This window comes from Amphiprion ocellaris, chromosome 4, assembly GCF_022539595.1.
Source record: "Amphiprion ocellaris isolate individual 3 ecotype Okinawa chromosome 4, ASM2253959v1, whole genome shotgun sequence".
Lineage (NCBI taxonomy): Eukaryota > Metazoa > Chordata > Actinopteri > Pomacentridae > Amphiprion > Amphiprion ocellaris.
The window spans coordinates 39799791-39815751 of NC_072769.1; the positions used below are offsets into that span (position 1 = coordinate 39799791).

The 15961-nt window shown below is 39.4% G+C and overlaps 1 protein-coding gene across 3 annotated transcripts; it reads left to right on the forward strand.

Moving 5' to 3' along the window:
* Window positions 1-761: 761 nt before the first annotated feature.
* On the forward strand, window positions 762-15145 carry gtpbp1l (GTP binding protein 1, like). 3 transcript variants are annotated; one of them, XM_035942461.2, is made up of 15 exons: window positions 762-917; window positions 1205-1395; window positions 1867-1978; window positions 3874-4054; window positions 6074-6257; window positions 6817-6981; window positions 7105-7228; window positions 7993-8107; window positions 9561-9705; window positions 10418-10600; window positions 10896-11031; window positions 11210-11388; window positions 11507-11644; window positions 12248-12298; window positions 13204-15145. In XM_035942461.2, the coding sequence occupies exons 2-15, from the start codon at window positions 1207-1209 to the stop codon at window positions 13315-13317; spliced, it is 2016 nt and encodes a 671-aa protein (XP_035798354.1). In that variant the 5' UTR covers window positions 762-917; window positions 1205-1206; the 3' UTR covers window positions 13318-15145. The 3 variants fall into 3 exon arrangements, with proteins under 3 accessions (XP_035798354.1, XP_023153045.1, XP_054866254.1); XM_055010279.1 differs by lacking the exon at window positions 762-917 and adding an exon at window positions 959-977; XM_023297277.3 differs by lacking the exon at window positions 12248-12298.
* Window positions 15146-15961: the final 816 nt, after the last annotated feature.

Here is a 15961-nt window from a genome sequence, read left to right on the forward strand (position 1 = left end):
GGCTTCTTCAGTAAGAACTGAAGAAGCCTCTTGGATGAGAGGTGAAACGTCTTCAAGGAACCTTCTTAAAGTCCAGTTGGATTGATTTAAACAACTTTGGATTTGCCTATATGCATTTTCTAGTCTTATGGATCATTAAGGTTTTTATATTGCATGTATATAATGTAACACATATTGTCTGATTTGTATAAATGTGTGCATAACTCTTCACCGTTTTGCTGTAATTATATGTTTTTGACGTGTTTCTGTGAAAGAGCGTCATTTTTGAGAAAGCATACTACTTTTCATTACAGTTTGACTCTTCCTTTTACAACATGTAGCATTTCTATAATTATATCCCAGTTTTGAAACTGGGTTCAAAAACAAACACACTGTAATAGTAAACAGTTTCTGAACAGAAACACAACAGATAGACATATATAGAAACATTATGTAAAGCATTAATATGTTTGTGTCAGAATGTAATGGACAGTTATAAAATGATGTATACTACTAATATTTACATTGAACAAACATATAAAGGCAGCATGTAGAAGTTCTTCATTTCTGACTTGGAGGGGGGTTATTTATTATTATTATATAATAGTAAGGCTGTGTGTGTGTGTGTGTGTGTGTGTGTGTGTGTGTGTGTGTGTGTGTGTGTGTGTGTGTGTGTGTGTGTGTGTGTGTGTGTGTGTGTGTGTGTGTGTGTGCGTGTACGTGCGTGTGTGCGTTTGAAAGTAGGTCAGGGTTTCAGGGCTTCACCCGAGCAACACTGTGATCTATGTTGTGCTTCATATAAGTGGGCGTGGCTTTGTGTACTTCAGCCATTCGTCTGTCTCCATTTTACGGTGGGCGTGTCTTACAGTCGGCGTACAGAAATCGAAGCCGACCAGAATCAACAGCTAAGTTAGCTTGTGAGCTAGCTGGAACTTCTGGTATGCTGCTATTTTATAAGAGATATACATATCTGATTCGGCTTAATTCACCATTTAAATGTGCGCAAGTTTGAAAACGTAGTTGACATGTTACACCTATAGTGATTGATTAAAATTTCGTTTCCCATTTTGTATGTTAAATGTTATAATAACAAGTTCGATGTTGGGTTAGCATTAGCTAGCATGCTCTGATTATCAACCTAAGTTTCTGTCTTTGCTAACAGCTAAAGGTTAGCTGAGTTAGGTATTTATTGTTGCTGCTTATTTCGGATTATTCCTCCTTGTAGAAATGGCGTCGTCAGTGGCGACAGAGCCAGCGATATGCCCGGGGTCAGCATCAGCCGCAGAGTCCATAGTGCCCGCTTGTATGTTTGCACCCGACCCGGGATGTGCCGAGGATCTATCCGGCGGAGAGGGCTTTGAAGACGGCGAGGGTACAAACGGAGAGTCCGCGGATCATTTAGACTTAAGCAGCAAGGTGGGCCTCAGTGGAAATTGCGGCTAGTAACGTGAAGTTGTAAGATGTCCCAACGGCGCATTTTTTATTATTTTGATTCGGTTAACTCTTGCTATATGGTAACAAACTTCCTAATGCAAGAAAGTTGCATACAGCGCATTTTGTGCTGGCTGTGCGAAACACTGGAGAGTGACACGTATATTGCCCAGCGTGTGTAACTGCATCCAGCTGGCAGGTTCCCAGACATGGGGTGTAATTTAATGTATGTGCAAACTGTGCAGTCATTTGTATACTGGTGACAGGAAGCAGCCTCAGGCATCAAACTGAATTAGCAAAGCAAAACTTTATTGACTGATCTGCAGAGCACACAGCCTAAAAACGAAAGCTGATTACTTGCTGAAGTAGTGACTTCCAGATGCTCAAAAAAAGACTTGTTTGACTTTCTAAGTCTTTGTCTTCTGTCGCTTCACCTGTCTCTCACCTTTCTTCCAGCTGGTCCTTGTGAGTCCAACAGGAGAACAGTATGATTCATTACTACGACATTTAAGGGAGCGGATAGATGAGGGCTGCGGAGAGACAATCTATGTGGTTGGCATGGGCTCAGGTAAGAGTTAAGAACTTAAGGATGAAGTCTTTGCTTTATCACCATAAAAAGGCAGTTTCAAATCCAAGCATCACCACGAAGCAGTGCAGAATCAACATTAAGAATATGCTTTGTTGTTAAAAATGTATTTGCTCAATGGAAGAGTGGAGGAAACTCATGTTCTTGAAGACTGTATGCTACATAAAGTTGTTGTTACAGTGTCCTCATACAGTGAGGAAAATTCTTTTGTGAAGAGCAGATGACAGTCAAAAGTCTTTGTTGGTAGATTGATAAGATTCAACAGTAAAGTAAGATGCCTGATAACCTCATTTCAGCTGTGATTTGACCCTGACTAATGTTCTGCCGATGTTGGTTTTCACTGCATCTACATAAGCTGTTAGTGCCTCTACAGTCATAATATATGATTTGAATTAATAAAAATTTGAAAATATCTTCACATTAAAAAAAACTCTTAATGAAATCTTTATTTATTCTCATTGATGTAAAAACTTAGCATTTATTGTTGTTATGTCAACTAAAATTTCAAGAGATTTTATTTGCATAAGAACATGAAAGATAATTATTCTGTTTTTTGGGGTATATTATAGCTGAAGTTTAAGTTCAACTTGATCAAAAAAGTAATCTGAGTCACTGGTGTATGTAGTGAACAGATCCTATAGATGGCACCAGAGACTTTTAATATTTTTGCAGGCACCTTGTTTTTAGAGTAAACTGAAACCTCGAACGCAAAGAAAAGAATCTGCCATGTTGTTGTAGAAAGCCAGTGCTTATTTTCTACTTTATTACCTCTGGCTCCTTGAAAATATAGTTGGTGCAGCCTCACTAAACATAAACACACATTTACACACATATAGACTTAGGCTATGGCATATATTGTTTCATATCCATATAAATTGTTTTGGGAAAGTAGTTTTTTAGTATACCTAAGTACAAGCGAAGCCATCACTTCTGCTGGCTGTGCCTCCCAGGCTGCTAATCCCATTTGTTTGCTGTCGAGTTTTCATTCTGAAACCCTCTGCTCCACACACACAAACACGAGAGCCTTTGTTGGCAACCAGTTATTTTTTGCGTGTTACAGCAACATGTCTGACCCATGTGGCCTGCTGAAGAGGTCACAGTGCATGTGTAAAGGGGTGTCATTTATCCTTGCTCAGCACAGGGACTGTCACTAGTTCAGTAGTACATATGTCAGTATTCATGACTTGTCTGGCCGGCTGGATGAGCAGCTGACGGGTCTGCTGACCTGCCTGGAAGTCTGTTTCTCAGTCTAGTACAACTGAACTGTGTGACCAGTTAGGGGAAGGGTTTTTTGTGGTGTTTATATTGAAATAGGTAGCAGTGATTATAGCTGCTTTAACCGTAAAGTAACTGGCAGTGAGTGAAGGCTTAGTGGATAAGTAGGTTTCCTGAGAAATTTACAGTTACATAAAGATATATATTTGTGTAGTGTTGTGAAAGACTATACAACACTACTGTTTTTGGACATTGTCTGAAGCTAACTGGTTATGATTCAGTCGTTTTGGGAGTCATTATGGTCACAGTAATTGAGGTTTTCTCATCTCTGCATACCACTCCTGTCTTTTCTATACACCACCTGTTTTGTTTTTTTCTCTTTCTTCTCTAAAGTCTCTTTCCATTGTGGTATTTGTCTTCCTGGTCACCGCCCTGTCATATTGCATGTTACCAACATTCTTTCATTGGATGGACAATAGTTAAGTTCCAAACATTCCCAGGGAGGCTTTACATTAGCCTTGACATCCATCAAACATTCCAAGAAAGCATATGCTCACTGACACCTCAACAAAGCGCACATTAAAAAGAAGATGTGTAACTTTAATCCTATCTATATCCTGCGTCAGTGTAAGTCCCTGTCCTTCCCTCTCCTTTCTGTGTAGATGGAGGTGACTATGGTCTGGATGAGAAGGACATGGAAGCATCGGTAGCAACTGTGCGGTCGCTGTGTGAACAGATTGAGGCTGACCTAATCCTGCTGAGAGAAAGAACTGACACTGGCGGAAAGATCCAGGACTACCTCATCCGTCGGCATGTGGGCGAGCAGGATTTCCTGGAAGTCAGGTATAAAGTATAACACAATGTTCTGTGAATTGGAAAAAGTATAATTTGAACTTTTACCTAGCTCAGTTGCTGCTGTTGAGGTGCTCATTTGCATGGCTTTTAGGGTTAGGTTCTGCGTTTTGTACGAAATGAATATAAATATTGTTTTTTGGGGTTCTGTGTGCAGTTTTAACCCTTTCATTGTAATTTAATTCATGGTAATTGGCTCCAGTCTTCTTGTGCTTTGTTCAGAAAGCATCTGAGCGATGTCTACACAGGTGCATAACTCTCATTATCTCCTATTGGACACCCTCTGTACAGGTACTTAGGCTTTAACCTTTTGATGCACAACATGGATCAAAAGTGACCCATATTCAATGGAAAATGTGTATATCTTGACCTATGTTGTGCATCAAAGGTCCAAATTTAGGAAGCAATTGGTTTCATGTCAGTCCACCCTTCATTAGGGAGATTTCTTTCTTAGTTTTTCATATATTTTGTATATATCTGGGGCTGCACAGTGGCTCAGTGGTTAGCACTTTAGCCTTGCAGCTAGAAGATCCCCGGTTTGCGACATCCTTGCCGGGATCTTTTGGCATGGAGTTTGATGTTCTCCCTGTACATGCATGGGTTTTCTCTGGGTTCTCCGGCTTCCTCCCACAGTCCAAAAACATGCTGAGGTTAACTGATGATTCTAAATTGTCTGTAGGTGTGATTGTTTTTTCTGTATATGTATCCCTGAGACAGACTGTTACCTGTCCAGGGTGTCCTATTCCTTCACCCTGAGTCAGCCAGGATAGATTCCAGCCCCCTGCGACCCTAATGAGGATCAAGCAGTGTATAGATAATGGATGGATGGATGGATGTATATATCTGCCTTTGTTTTTAATGACAGATTTGAGCCAGTTAGGAGTGGATGATACCAATCTTCTGTAATATGACTGCAAATGTTCTGCCATACTTTACTTGATTGTTTTCAGCTGCTCTTTGATTCTCTACTTTCCACTAGAAAATGCTCTAAAGGTGTTTCTATTGAATTGAAGTCAAGGATAACTTGTCCAGAATTCATTAGGCTTCATGCAGTGTGTTTTTTTTGCAGTTTAACCTTGCAGCTTTTGTGCAATTTTGTGAGCAGCAGTTTTCTTCCTGGACACTGTCCGCACAGTTGGACTTCATGTGTAATTCTTCACACTCTCTTAGCACAGATATCCCTAGAAGTACTTACCCATCTGTTGTTCAACGCAAAGCTTCGTAAATAGCAAATTGTATGTGCCGCCATTTCCCGAGCAGAGCCACTGCACTTTGTGTTGGTGATAATATAGCTCTTCCTATATCTCGTAACCACTGCTGGAATTGTGTTTCAGTTTACGTTCAGTTTCCTGTAGGTGTTGGTGCACCGTCTCCCATTTTTACAAAGTCTCACAATCTAGTTTCTTTGCTTCGGCAGTTTGTTAACCATGTGCAGCCGTGTGACATTAGATGCAACTCAGACCAAAACTGAGAACACTTTTGTGTTTTTATAGGTTGTTTCATAACTTTGTTCATGTAGTCAACCTTAATCAGAAATTGCATGTGTAATCACTTTAGTTGCAGTTGTCACAGATTTTCTGTTGCTGTGCTCAATTTTGTTGTGCTGATTGTACTGGAGCTCATTTATTAAATGTGTTTTATCTAATCTGTTTGTTCATCATTTTACATAAGGTCAAATACCATTCACTTCTTGCTATTTAATGTAATTATTGTCTTTTTGGTGTCTTGACGTGCACATGAAATTGCAGCATTAATTCAATTAAGCTTATTCATTCCATACAGTTGGTTGACAACATATTCTTAAACGGATAAAACTAAAGATTTTCTACAGCTTTGTTGGAGTCAGTGACAGACTATGATATATTACCGCACACACCTTTGTTGTGCCTGATTTTGCTGCTGGCAGTATTTATTATATTTTGACATCTTTATCATATCTTGTCTTGTTTATGTTGGATTGGATTTAAGCGGTTGAAAGTCACTCTTCATGCTCTTTTATTCTGTCTGCAGAGTGGCAGTTGTGGGGAATGTAGACGCTGGAAAGAGCACCCTGCTGGGGGTGTTGACCCATGGCGAGCTGGACAATGGCAGAGGTTTTGCTCGCCAGAAGCTCTTCAGACACAAACATGAAATGGAAAGTGGCAGGACGAGCAGTGTGGGCAATGATATCCTGGGCTTTGATCAGGAAGGACAGGTGAGCTTCTGCCAACTCTAAATGGACAAGTGCCAAATTAAGAAGTGAAGTTATTTTACTTTAAAGCTGTTTGAATTAAATACCATATATCAAAATGTTGTTTAAAAAGTCATCATTTCAACTGTAATTTTTGTTGTTTTTATCACAACTTAATTAACTTTGTTGATTGCTCAGAATTCATAATTGTGACGGGCTTTGCTGTAGTTACAAAGTATTAGACTATGAGTCCAAAATGTGGTAATCAATAGAGCCTCCCACAATTCTCATAGCTGTACAGTAAAGAGACGCTTGTGGTGTAAATACAAAAGATGGACCTTTTTTTTTTTTTTTTACATGGACAACCCAGTTTAAAAGCATGCACATTTCTTGTCTAAATGTTCTCTCTATAATTAATAAACTTGAGATCAACGCCATTGATTCAGAATTAAGTAAATTAACTTCTGGAGACAGTCTTGGAGAAAGTTTTTTCTTCCCTCTTGTCGAGTTATATTCTACTCTTTTTTTTGACTTCACATCATTCACAAGTTATATTATATTTTGTCTTCCACTGTTTGCTTAGGTGGTAAACAAGCCAGACAGCCATGGGGGAGGCCTAGATTGGACCAAGATCTGTGAGAAATCCTCAAAGGTCATCACTTTCATTGACTTGGCAGGCCATGAGAAATATCTCAAGACCACTGTCTTCGGCATGACGGGACATTTACCTGATTTCTGCATGCTCATGGTGAGAAGCAGGATAGGAAAGAAAACCCTATGTAGTATCCTGCTCCTGTTCACACTTAATTTTCAATGCTTCTGGCCTTTTTGCAGATTTCACCACCTGTCTGTTTCTCGTCGCTCCTCATAGGTTGGCAGTAACGCTGGTATTGTTGGCATGACCAAAGAGCATCTGGGTCTGGCACTAGCCCTAAATGTACCGGTGTTTGTAGTGGTTACTAAGATAGACATGTGTCCCGCTAACATCCTGCAAGGTAAAGAGATACACGACTGCTTATTTAACTGAGAGACATATTACTGTTGAATCCCACCAGTAGCTGTAGAACTGCAGAACTATGCATCTTTAGTAAATAGCTTCACTAGTTATGGTGAAATTTCCCATATGGTCAAAGTACACATAGCGAGAAGGCAGCAGTGAGAGTAATGCCTTGCATTGTAAATTCAGCATAATTTACATTCCCACAGCAATGATAAGATCATTGCAACAACCATGCCGTCCACAGCATTTTATTGTTAAAGACTCTTTGTAGACATTAATTCTTTCTATTTACTACTCTGCTGTACTTTAATGATGTTAAGTTAGTATTTATGAAACTCAGCACTTACACAAAAAGCTTCTCTGGGAAGGAAAAGGAAATATGTGACCATAACTGCTGGAAGGGTTTTAATGTGAAACTAAAGGACAAAGAGTTGAGCTTGCATAAATGGCAAGCCAGTGGAAGAGCAAATAAACAAAGCAAATGGGAGTAATAAAGAAAATATTGAGTCTCCTTACTAAAGTATGATTAAATAAGCTTTAAAAAACACAAAGAATTACAAATGCAGGGCTTTTTCTAATAGAGGCCTGCTTTTTTCCCAGTTCCCTTGTATTAAAATGTGTACTCATTAAGTGGAGCTCATTATGAAGCATGCATGTCCATTATTTTGTGTCATTGTCTCATAAGTAGTTTGGCATGTTGTCAGACTTTGTGACAGCCACTGTTTTAGTTTTTGTCTGTGTGTGTGTGTTTATCCACAGAGACACTAAAATTATTACAAAGGTTACTAAAGTCACCAGGCTGCAGGAAAATCCCAGTTCTTGTCCAAAACAAGGATGATGTCATTGTCACAGCCTCCAACTTCAGCTCCGAGAGGTAAGAACAAAGAAAAGGTGGGCCGGATATGGGAACTACATGGACCAAAAATTAAAAAAGGAAAAGCAAAGCAGACAGACCAAAAACTGAAAAACAACCGAGAAAGTACATGGAAAAATATATCATGTTTACTTAAAGTGGCAATTCTGAAGGTTTTATCCTCAAATATTTGTCTGTTAAGTCACATCTCCCACCAGATGAGGTTCCAAAATAGTGACTGAGCCTGTGGCCCACTTAGGAGAGAATGGCATTATTTAGATATTTGCAATGTTATGAACATATCTGCAAAAAAATCTGTATGAAGTTACTAACCGAGCATTTCCTGCTGTTGTAACTTCACATTAAAAGTATTTCATTCACAAAACACAAGTTGTTTTGTATTATAAAGTTGTTCCAAAAAACACATTGTGTCTTCACCAAAATAATGATAATAATAATAACAATAATAATAATAATAATAGCCTTTATTCTTCTTATTGTGCAGCGTTTCACTGTGCCATCAGATTATAGTTGCTCAATGGTTAATATGGTTGGAAAAAAGTTTGATTATTACCTGATTTTGTTAAAATAACTAAATAGCTTTTCCTTTGTTGTCCACAGAAATCTGCATGGTATTAAACTGTGTTTGCTGTTACCACTAGTAACTGAAGGGGTAGCCAAATTCACCATGGCTGAACTCTTTGAGATGGGCACTTTACAGGCCTCCGGGAGCTGACTAATTCATCCTGTGGCAGACCTGTTTATTCAGTTTTTATTCAGAGGCATATTTGCAGTCCATATTTCAACACAATACTCTTGCACATTCAGTACACAGCTTTCTCTATGTTTGCTCATTTTACTGTATGAGCAGATCAGAACCCTGTATTCATCACAGTGTTGGCCTCTTTCTCAGTTCAGTTGCCTGCATGTTCATCCAGTTACCTGTCATGACAGACCTGCTGTGGTGTGTGTTGTTCCCTTCAGTGTATCGCAGTACTAGAACATCTGTTACCATTTTAATAGAAAAAGGAGCCTAGAGTATGTTTGATGGTATGGAAGATCACGTCTGTATGCAGCAGTACACGTTAGCTTTATGATGTGCAGGTAGTGCAGTGTGTATTTCATGCTCATAGGAGTGTATTTGCTTAAATATCTTTACTCTTGCATCTTCACTTTAATCAGCACATCCAGTGGTACATCTCAGGCCCTTTTTGTAAAATGTTCTTATACTGGTTTAACAATGCTTTTGGGGAATCTGCCATCTCACCCAATGGGAGGTTCAGTGTTTTTGTGAAACAGAAGCATTTCTGAAGCCTATTTTGGCAAAGCAGATGTTTGCTTACACGGTGGCTTAAGTTGTAGTTGTAAACGTTATTCTGTGTTTTTGTCTTTTAATTACAGTGTTAGTATAACTGAACAGAGGGTAATGTTTAACTGTCATACTTTTGTTCTCTGACTCTCACCCTCTCTCTAGGATGTGTCCAATTTTCCAGATCTCAAATGTGACAGGAGAGAACATGGACCTGCTGAAAATGTTCCTGAACCTCCTGTCCTCTAGGACCACCTTTAGCAACGATGAGCCTGCAGAGTTCCAAATAGATGACACATACTCAGTACCGGTAAAAACAGAAAACACACACAGCTATACACTGTTAGATGTTGATTTCTTTCCCCATAGCACTTTAGCACATGAAAGTGGTTGCCAAAGGGGGCAGCTAGACCAAAGAGAATGGTTGACAGAAGTCCAAATGTTTTTAAGTCAAGCCCCGAGGGGAGACAATAGAGAGTCTCTGCTGTTGCAGGTTAATACTGATGCAAAAGCCGATGTGTCTGCCAGCAGCAGTGCCATGTGAAAATGTGAAACGCTGAACTGAATGTGTGCACTCACTGTCAAAAGCCTCTGTACGTGTGCATGTGGCTGTGATGACACGACATGACAGCATTTTGATTTGCACAGCCAGACTGTCACTGCTTTTAACAGCAGAGCTGAATATAAAAACAAGGACGTTCTGTACATTTCCACAGCGCATAGTATTAAAAGGAGGCAGCTGATGTAGCGCTGGAAAAAGAGTTCACAGAGTAATACTTTCTGAACATGTAAAGAAGATTGTGGGCGGTGTGTGAAAATTCACGATAAGGTGTGAAGCGCCGTGAACCGAACTTTATACACTGACACTCCATAGTAGAAAATAGGCAAAGAAAATACATAATTTGTAGGAAAGTGCACTGTTGGCATTACTAAGAATGACTGATGAAGGCTCTTTGTAGATAGTACCAAGGGAAGAAGAGCCAGACACCTAACTTGTCCTCATGTTGATCCTCTCTTGACAGGGTGTGGGCACAGTAGTTTCAGGCACTACATTACGTGGAATGATACGACTCAACGACACGCTGCTCTTAGGCCCAGATCCTCTTGGCACCTTTATCCCCATCGCTGTTAAGTCCATCCACCGCAAGAGGATGCCTGTCAGAGAGGTCCGTGGCGGACAGACGGCATCCTTTGCCCTCAAAAAGGTGTGTGGGGGAGGTTTGGGCTCAATTACAGCCATTTAGGACATTTTAGACAACCTGACACAAAGTTTTAAAAACTTCTGAAAAGGATAATTATTCAGAAACTTTTGGATGTATTATGAATAAGAATTAGTTTCATAACTTTCTAATCAGTTTTATAATACATGCAAATCCCAAGGAGTGGGAGCAGGTAGTGTTCTGGCTCTAGTTCTGTTTTGTCCTTACTACTTCCCCAGCTTCATTTTATGTCTTTGCTTCCTGCTATTTTTTTTTTCCTCTGCACTTTGTATTTTTTCAGATCAAACGATCATCTATAAGGAAAGGAATGGTGATGGTTTCACCAAAGTTGATGCCACTGGCCACCTGGGAATTTGAGGCTGAGATTTTGGTGCTACACCATCCGACCACGATATCCCCGAGATACCAGGCCATGGGTTAGTGAAAGCACACCATCAAATACATTTTACAGCAATTTGCACCAGTTTGTGTATCTTCTTTATGGCTTTGATTTGGCCACTCGGGGAAAGTTAGACTGGCTTTTCTGGAAACTATATGGTCACCCTTAAAGTTCCAACCAAGAATAACTGGGTCACTCTGTCTCCTTTTCATTAGTCCACTGTGGCAGCATCAGGCAGACAGCCACAATCCTGACAATGAACAAAGACTGTTTGAGGACAGGGGACAAGGCCACAGTCCACTTCCGCTTTATCAAGACCCCCGAGTACCTGCACTGTGACCAGAAGCTGGTGTTCAGGGAAGGACGTACCAAAGCTGTAGGCACCATCACCAAGGTATGGAAGCTTATTGCTGCTTTCCTGTTTCAGTTTCCATCTGTAAGCGATGTATTAAGTTTGTTTAATATTAGGTCGATGCAGGTGTAAGTAACACTGGCTGTGTTTGGGATTTTAGCTTCTCCAAGCAGTGAACACCCAGGCCGCTAAGGCCCAACAGTCTAAGAGTCAGGCCAGTAAGAAGACTTCTAAAGAGGCCAATGAAGAGGGTGGATCAACAGCACGGCCGCCTAGTCCGAACACAGCACAGTTACCAGTGAGTAAACCAATGCATTGTGAAACTTTATTATTTGTAAATTCTCAGTAAACCAAGTGAGACATTAAAACTTTCCCCCCTTTTTGGTGAGAATATGTTTTATACATCCAGTTTTCCATGTAATTTTAAAACTGTCAATAGTAGAAGATAGTGTAATCCTTCTTAATAATCTCAGAGTTGCTTTGTATTGAAAACCTCTTGCTGAAAAGGCTTGATATTTGAATTGCAGCATTTATGCTCCATTTCGGTGCATTTCTGTGAAGTGAGAGTTAAGGTTGCCATTTGTTATTTAAACTTTTTCTTCCTGCTTTTGACTGTCTTTGAACCTCAGACCTTTAATTTCTGTCACTGTCCCCTTTCTTACCCATTCGGTTTCACGTCTTAATCATGTATTGACAAACATGATTTGTTCCCAATGACCTTTGGGTTTCCTTCTTATCCTTCCCTTAATATTCTGCCTTCATCTCCACATACACCTACATCATTCCACTCATTTACCATGTGGTCCTCACCCGTCCTCTCTGCTTTTTCTGCTCTTCACTGTCTTTCATTTGCTTTTAACACTTTCCTTTCCTCCCTCCCTGTCTTGGCATGCTGCGTCAGACAGTGGCAGAGGAGGAGGCTCTCTGTAAAGATGGCAACACAGAGAACAAGGTAAAGAAGTTTCTGCAGACTGTGGGAGTCGTGATGGCGTCTCCTTAAACTTGGATGTTGTTCTGTTATTGTCGTCTTCACTTTCTAAACTGATGTTTTCTGAGCATGCACACTCCTTTTCTGCACAGTCTTAAGTTATTTTCACAATTTCACCCAGTTATACCTGGAAACTGCTCAGTGAAACCATCACTGTTGAATTGCTGGCCACTGAGCAGCTTCTTTTTTGCAAACTGGACCCCTGTGCTTTTTGATTTAGAAACAGTCAACATACTTACCGTTAAAAGGAGAAAAATAATGTTACGTTTTTTTCCTGTGATTGTGGTGTAAGTACTTACCGTATTTTAATTGTACGTCCTTGTGTTGTGAATTCTGCCTGGTTAATTAATTTTCTAATGAAAACTTTAACGAGTGTTTTTGTATGTTAGATTTTCTAAAAGGTTTGCAGCACTACAATGAGCTGTCATTCTAATTTTCATGTTTCCAGTTGAATAAAATTGTGCAATTTTGGGAATTTTGCCAGTGTTATATTGTGGAGGTTGGTCATCCTACTTAAATCAAAGAAAATATAAGTATATATTAATACAGTTTCACAGAAAATAACAGTAACTGTCAGAAAAAAGTCCTATTTAATTAATGAGGAAATTGTGTGGGGTTTACCATCACCATTAAATAATCCTGGCATAAATCCTGAACTGTTACCAACTCCTATTTCATCTCATTCCTTCCCTGTGGAAAAAAAGTTCAACCTCATCTTTCCCCTCTTAACCTTTTTAGTTAAAGGCACAGATGAGAAACAAATTCTTGTTTCTCAGAAATGCATCTTCGACCAACCAGCTTTCCCCTGCTGCGTTCAGTTCATCTGAAGCCTGATTTCATGGGGCTCACTGTGGTGTTTGTGTCTGCAGCTTAAGTCGGGAGGTGGAGGACGGAGGAGAGGTGGTCAGAGACATCGAGGGAAAGGCCTGAACACTGCAACAATCTCTACAGCAGTTCCTGCAGGAGCAGCAGGCACAGCCTAAACGCACAAGCTTAGATTTCCCCTCAGCCCATCATTATGATGTGTTTACAGGGAGGAGAAGTGGCCGTGATGCTCTGCTGGTTGTCTGGCCTGTCATGACGTGCTTCTTTGATGTAAAATGATTAAGAGTTTGGAATTGGAAGCAAATTATTTTTCACCCTGAATCAGTTTATACCTAATAACTCGTGGGCTGCAGAAATTGATGGTTGCTATTTGGTTTGAATTTTACTGCATTAACAATTTACAATTTGTAGATTACATTATATTTATCAATTTCTGTTTTAATACAAATGTTTCAGGGTTGTTTAACAGAACCTCCAGCAGAGGCTTCAGTCACTTCCCCAGACCTGTTTTCAGCCTCCACTATTTGTTTTTCTATTGATACACTTCTTATGTTCTCCTCCACCTAACTGTCATTAACAAAATTCTGATCTTGACAGCACTCGAGTCTACTACTCAGTAGTTTTAAAATTCCTTTTAAAAAGCTCTTTGTCATGGACACTGGCAGTAAAAACTTGGATATTTGAAATTGATTGAACTGAAAAAGTATGGGTTAGATGTAGCTTGTGTGTTTGTTTCCTCTACCACCGTTTTGGGTGGTAGCTGCAGTTGTTCTTTGTAAATCCCCTGCTGAAGGTGTTTTTGATATGATAGAGATGGTGGTGATGATGTAAATGTGGCTATTTAGCAGAAAAGTTCTGTTCTTGCCGTGAAATTCTAACTACTCACGCATCACTGTGTCGTGAAGCATCTACTTGTACCCGGCAAACAAAACGGTCTCTTTAATCCTTGCAAAAGAAAGGTCGTTTTATTGATTATAAACTGAACTGTTTTTCTAAGACAGTGTTCTTGTTTTACTGCATCAGGTTCATACAGCCAGCAGAGAAAAGTTCTGAATAGTCCTTCCCTTTTTTCCCCACAAGTACTGTCTAGTGGCCAAATGTATTTGTCATGTTTTAATCGGGTTCAAGTCCTTTTGAACTTGTTTACTCTGTTTCCTGGGAAACAAGCCAAGCAGGCACAGACCGTTAAGCACAGTTCTTCTATTTAATCCATTGTGATAACCAAATAACCCAAAAGCTGAATGCACAAAAACCATTACCTGCTATTTTGATAAATTAATTAGACACTCACATTTTCAAAAGCCAAGGAAGAGCATTAATTTTGGTTGCAACGAATCTTTTTTTTTTATTGCAGCTGCAAAACAAATTTCAATGCAATGACATTGGGAAAACACAAATTCCTTTCATATGACCAGAGATTGAATATTTTTTATGGTACATTCAGTATCAATATTACCCACAGATATTTCTATATGATTCAGATTTTACTCTACACTACTTAAACCATGACACAGAAACTGAATATCTGTTTAGCGTATTAACACCACCTGGCAATGTACCAGTTAATCATGCAAATTGTCTCATATTGTTTCTAATAAGCGAACACAAAGCACTAATCACATCAAACTAAAGTGAGCTGTGGAAAACTACATCCTTTTGTTAGCTACATGTTTTATCAAGTTCTTCACTGGCTTCTCTCCCAGTCTCACATACATCTGTGAATGCTTGTCAGTCTCATCTGAGCGTCTTTAAGGGCTAAACCCATTTTCTCAGGATCCTAAACGTACTGAACTGCCAGAATATTTCTCCCTTTATTCCCTTTTAACTTTACCAATAATGCATGGGTTTATTTTTGAAGAGACATGCTCTGTGTGTATATACAAACATGCAAGTTGTGCAGAAGGATAAAAAGAGATGCCATTTAAATGAAGTGGTGCCAGTTTGTGTTGTAAATCCTTTGAAATAAAGATGTTGTAGAAAGCTGAATTCTTTTTTAAAAAACATTTAAATCAATGTACTGATGCTGTAAGGCAGCGAATCCAAAAAAGAATGAGGTGAAAGGAGGCTTTGTTTGTGGAATTTAACATAATTTTTCAATTTCTATAATTGCCTAGCATGTTTATATGTCTTCATTTTCAAATTAGAGATGTATTCTACATGAGCTTGTAACTGCCACTGACCCCCTTCACCGTATCGCTGGATGTTTACAACTTTAAAGTCAAATTACAGAACAAATGCTAGTGCCACAGTGACCAGAAGAGATTTAAAGATCAATGGTTAAATATTCATGTAAAAGCAAAAGAAGTGAGGAAAGGTTTGCTTTTTGATATCCATTCATATGCTAACAGCCGCATAAATACCTGTTTTTACATAAACACTGAAATTACTCAGTAATGCGATGGGAAATTGCAGAATTATCACCACCTTTGAGGTCAAATGAATGCAGCTTTGAAGTCAGTTTTCAAAGGTTCGATGGGGATTTTCATATTTGCAGGGTGTCTAAAATGAAAAAATGCCTCCAAGCACTAAAGGCATCTCTAATAATATCCCTTTATTTCTCATCAGAGCCGTGTAAAATGTGTCGAATGCTGGGTGAACATTCCTATAGAAGCTATCACCTTCACCAACACGACTTAGCAATATAATCTTTGCACTTATCTGTCTTTGTGCAAGTCATTCATCTTTCTTCTAACCTGCAGCCAGTCGCTGCTGCAGCTGCTTCTTCATCTTTTTTTCTCCTCATTTCTTCATTCCCTCATATTGCTGCCTCCTTTATAACTGTTGTGCTCCAAATGTATCTCC

Coding starts and splice junctions, on each gene's coding strand:
- gtpbp1l (XM_035942461.2), top strand. CDS start 1,207: ATGGCGTCGTCAGTGGCGACAGAGCCAGCGATATGCCCGGGGTCAGCA. Junction 6,258..6,816: donor GCTTTGATCAGGAAGGACAG/GTGAGCTTCTGC, acceptor CTGTTTGCTTAG/GTGGTAAACAAGCCAGACAG. Junction 11,389..11,506: donor CTGTAGGCACCATCACCAAG/GTATGGAAGCTT, acceptor TTGGGATTTTAG/CTTCTCCAAGCAGTGAACAC.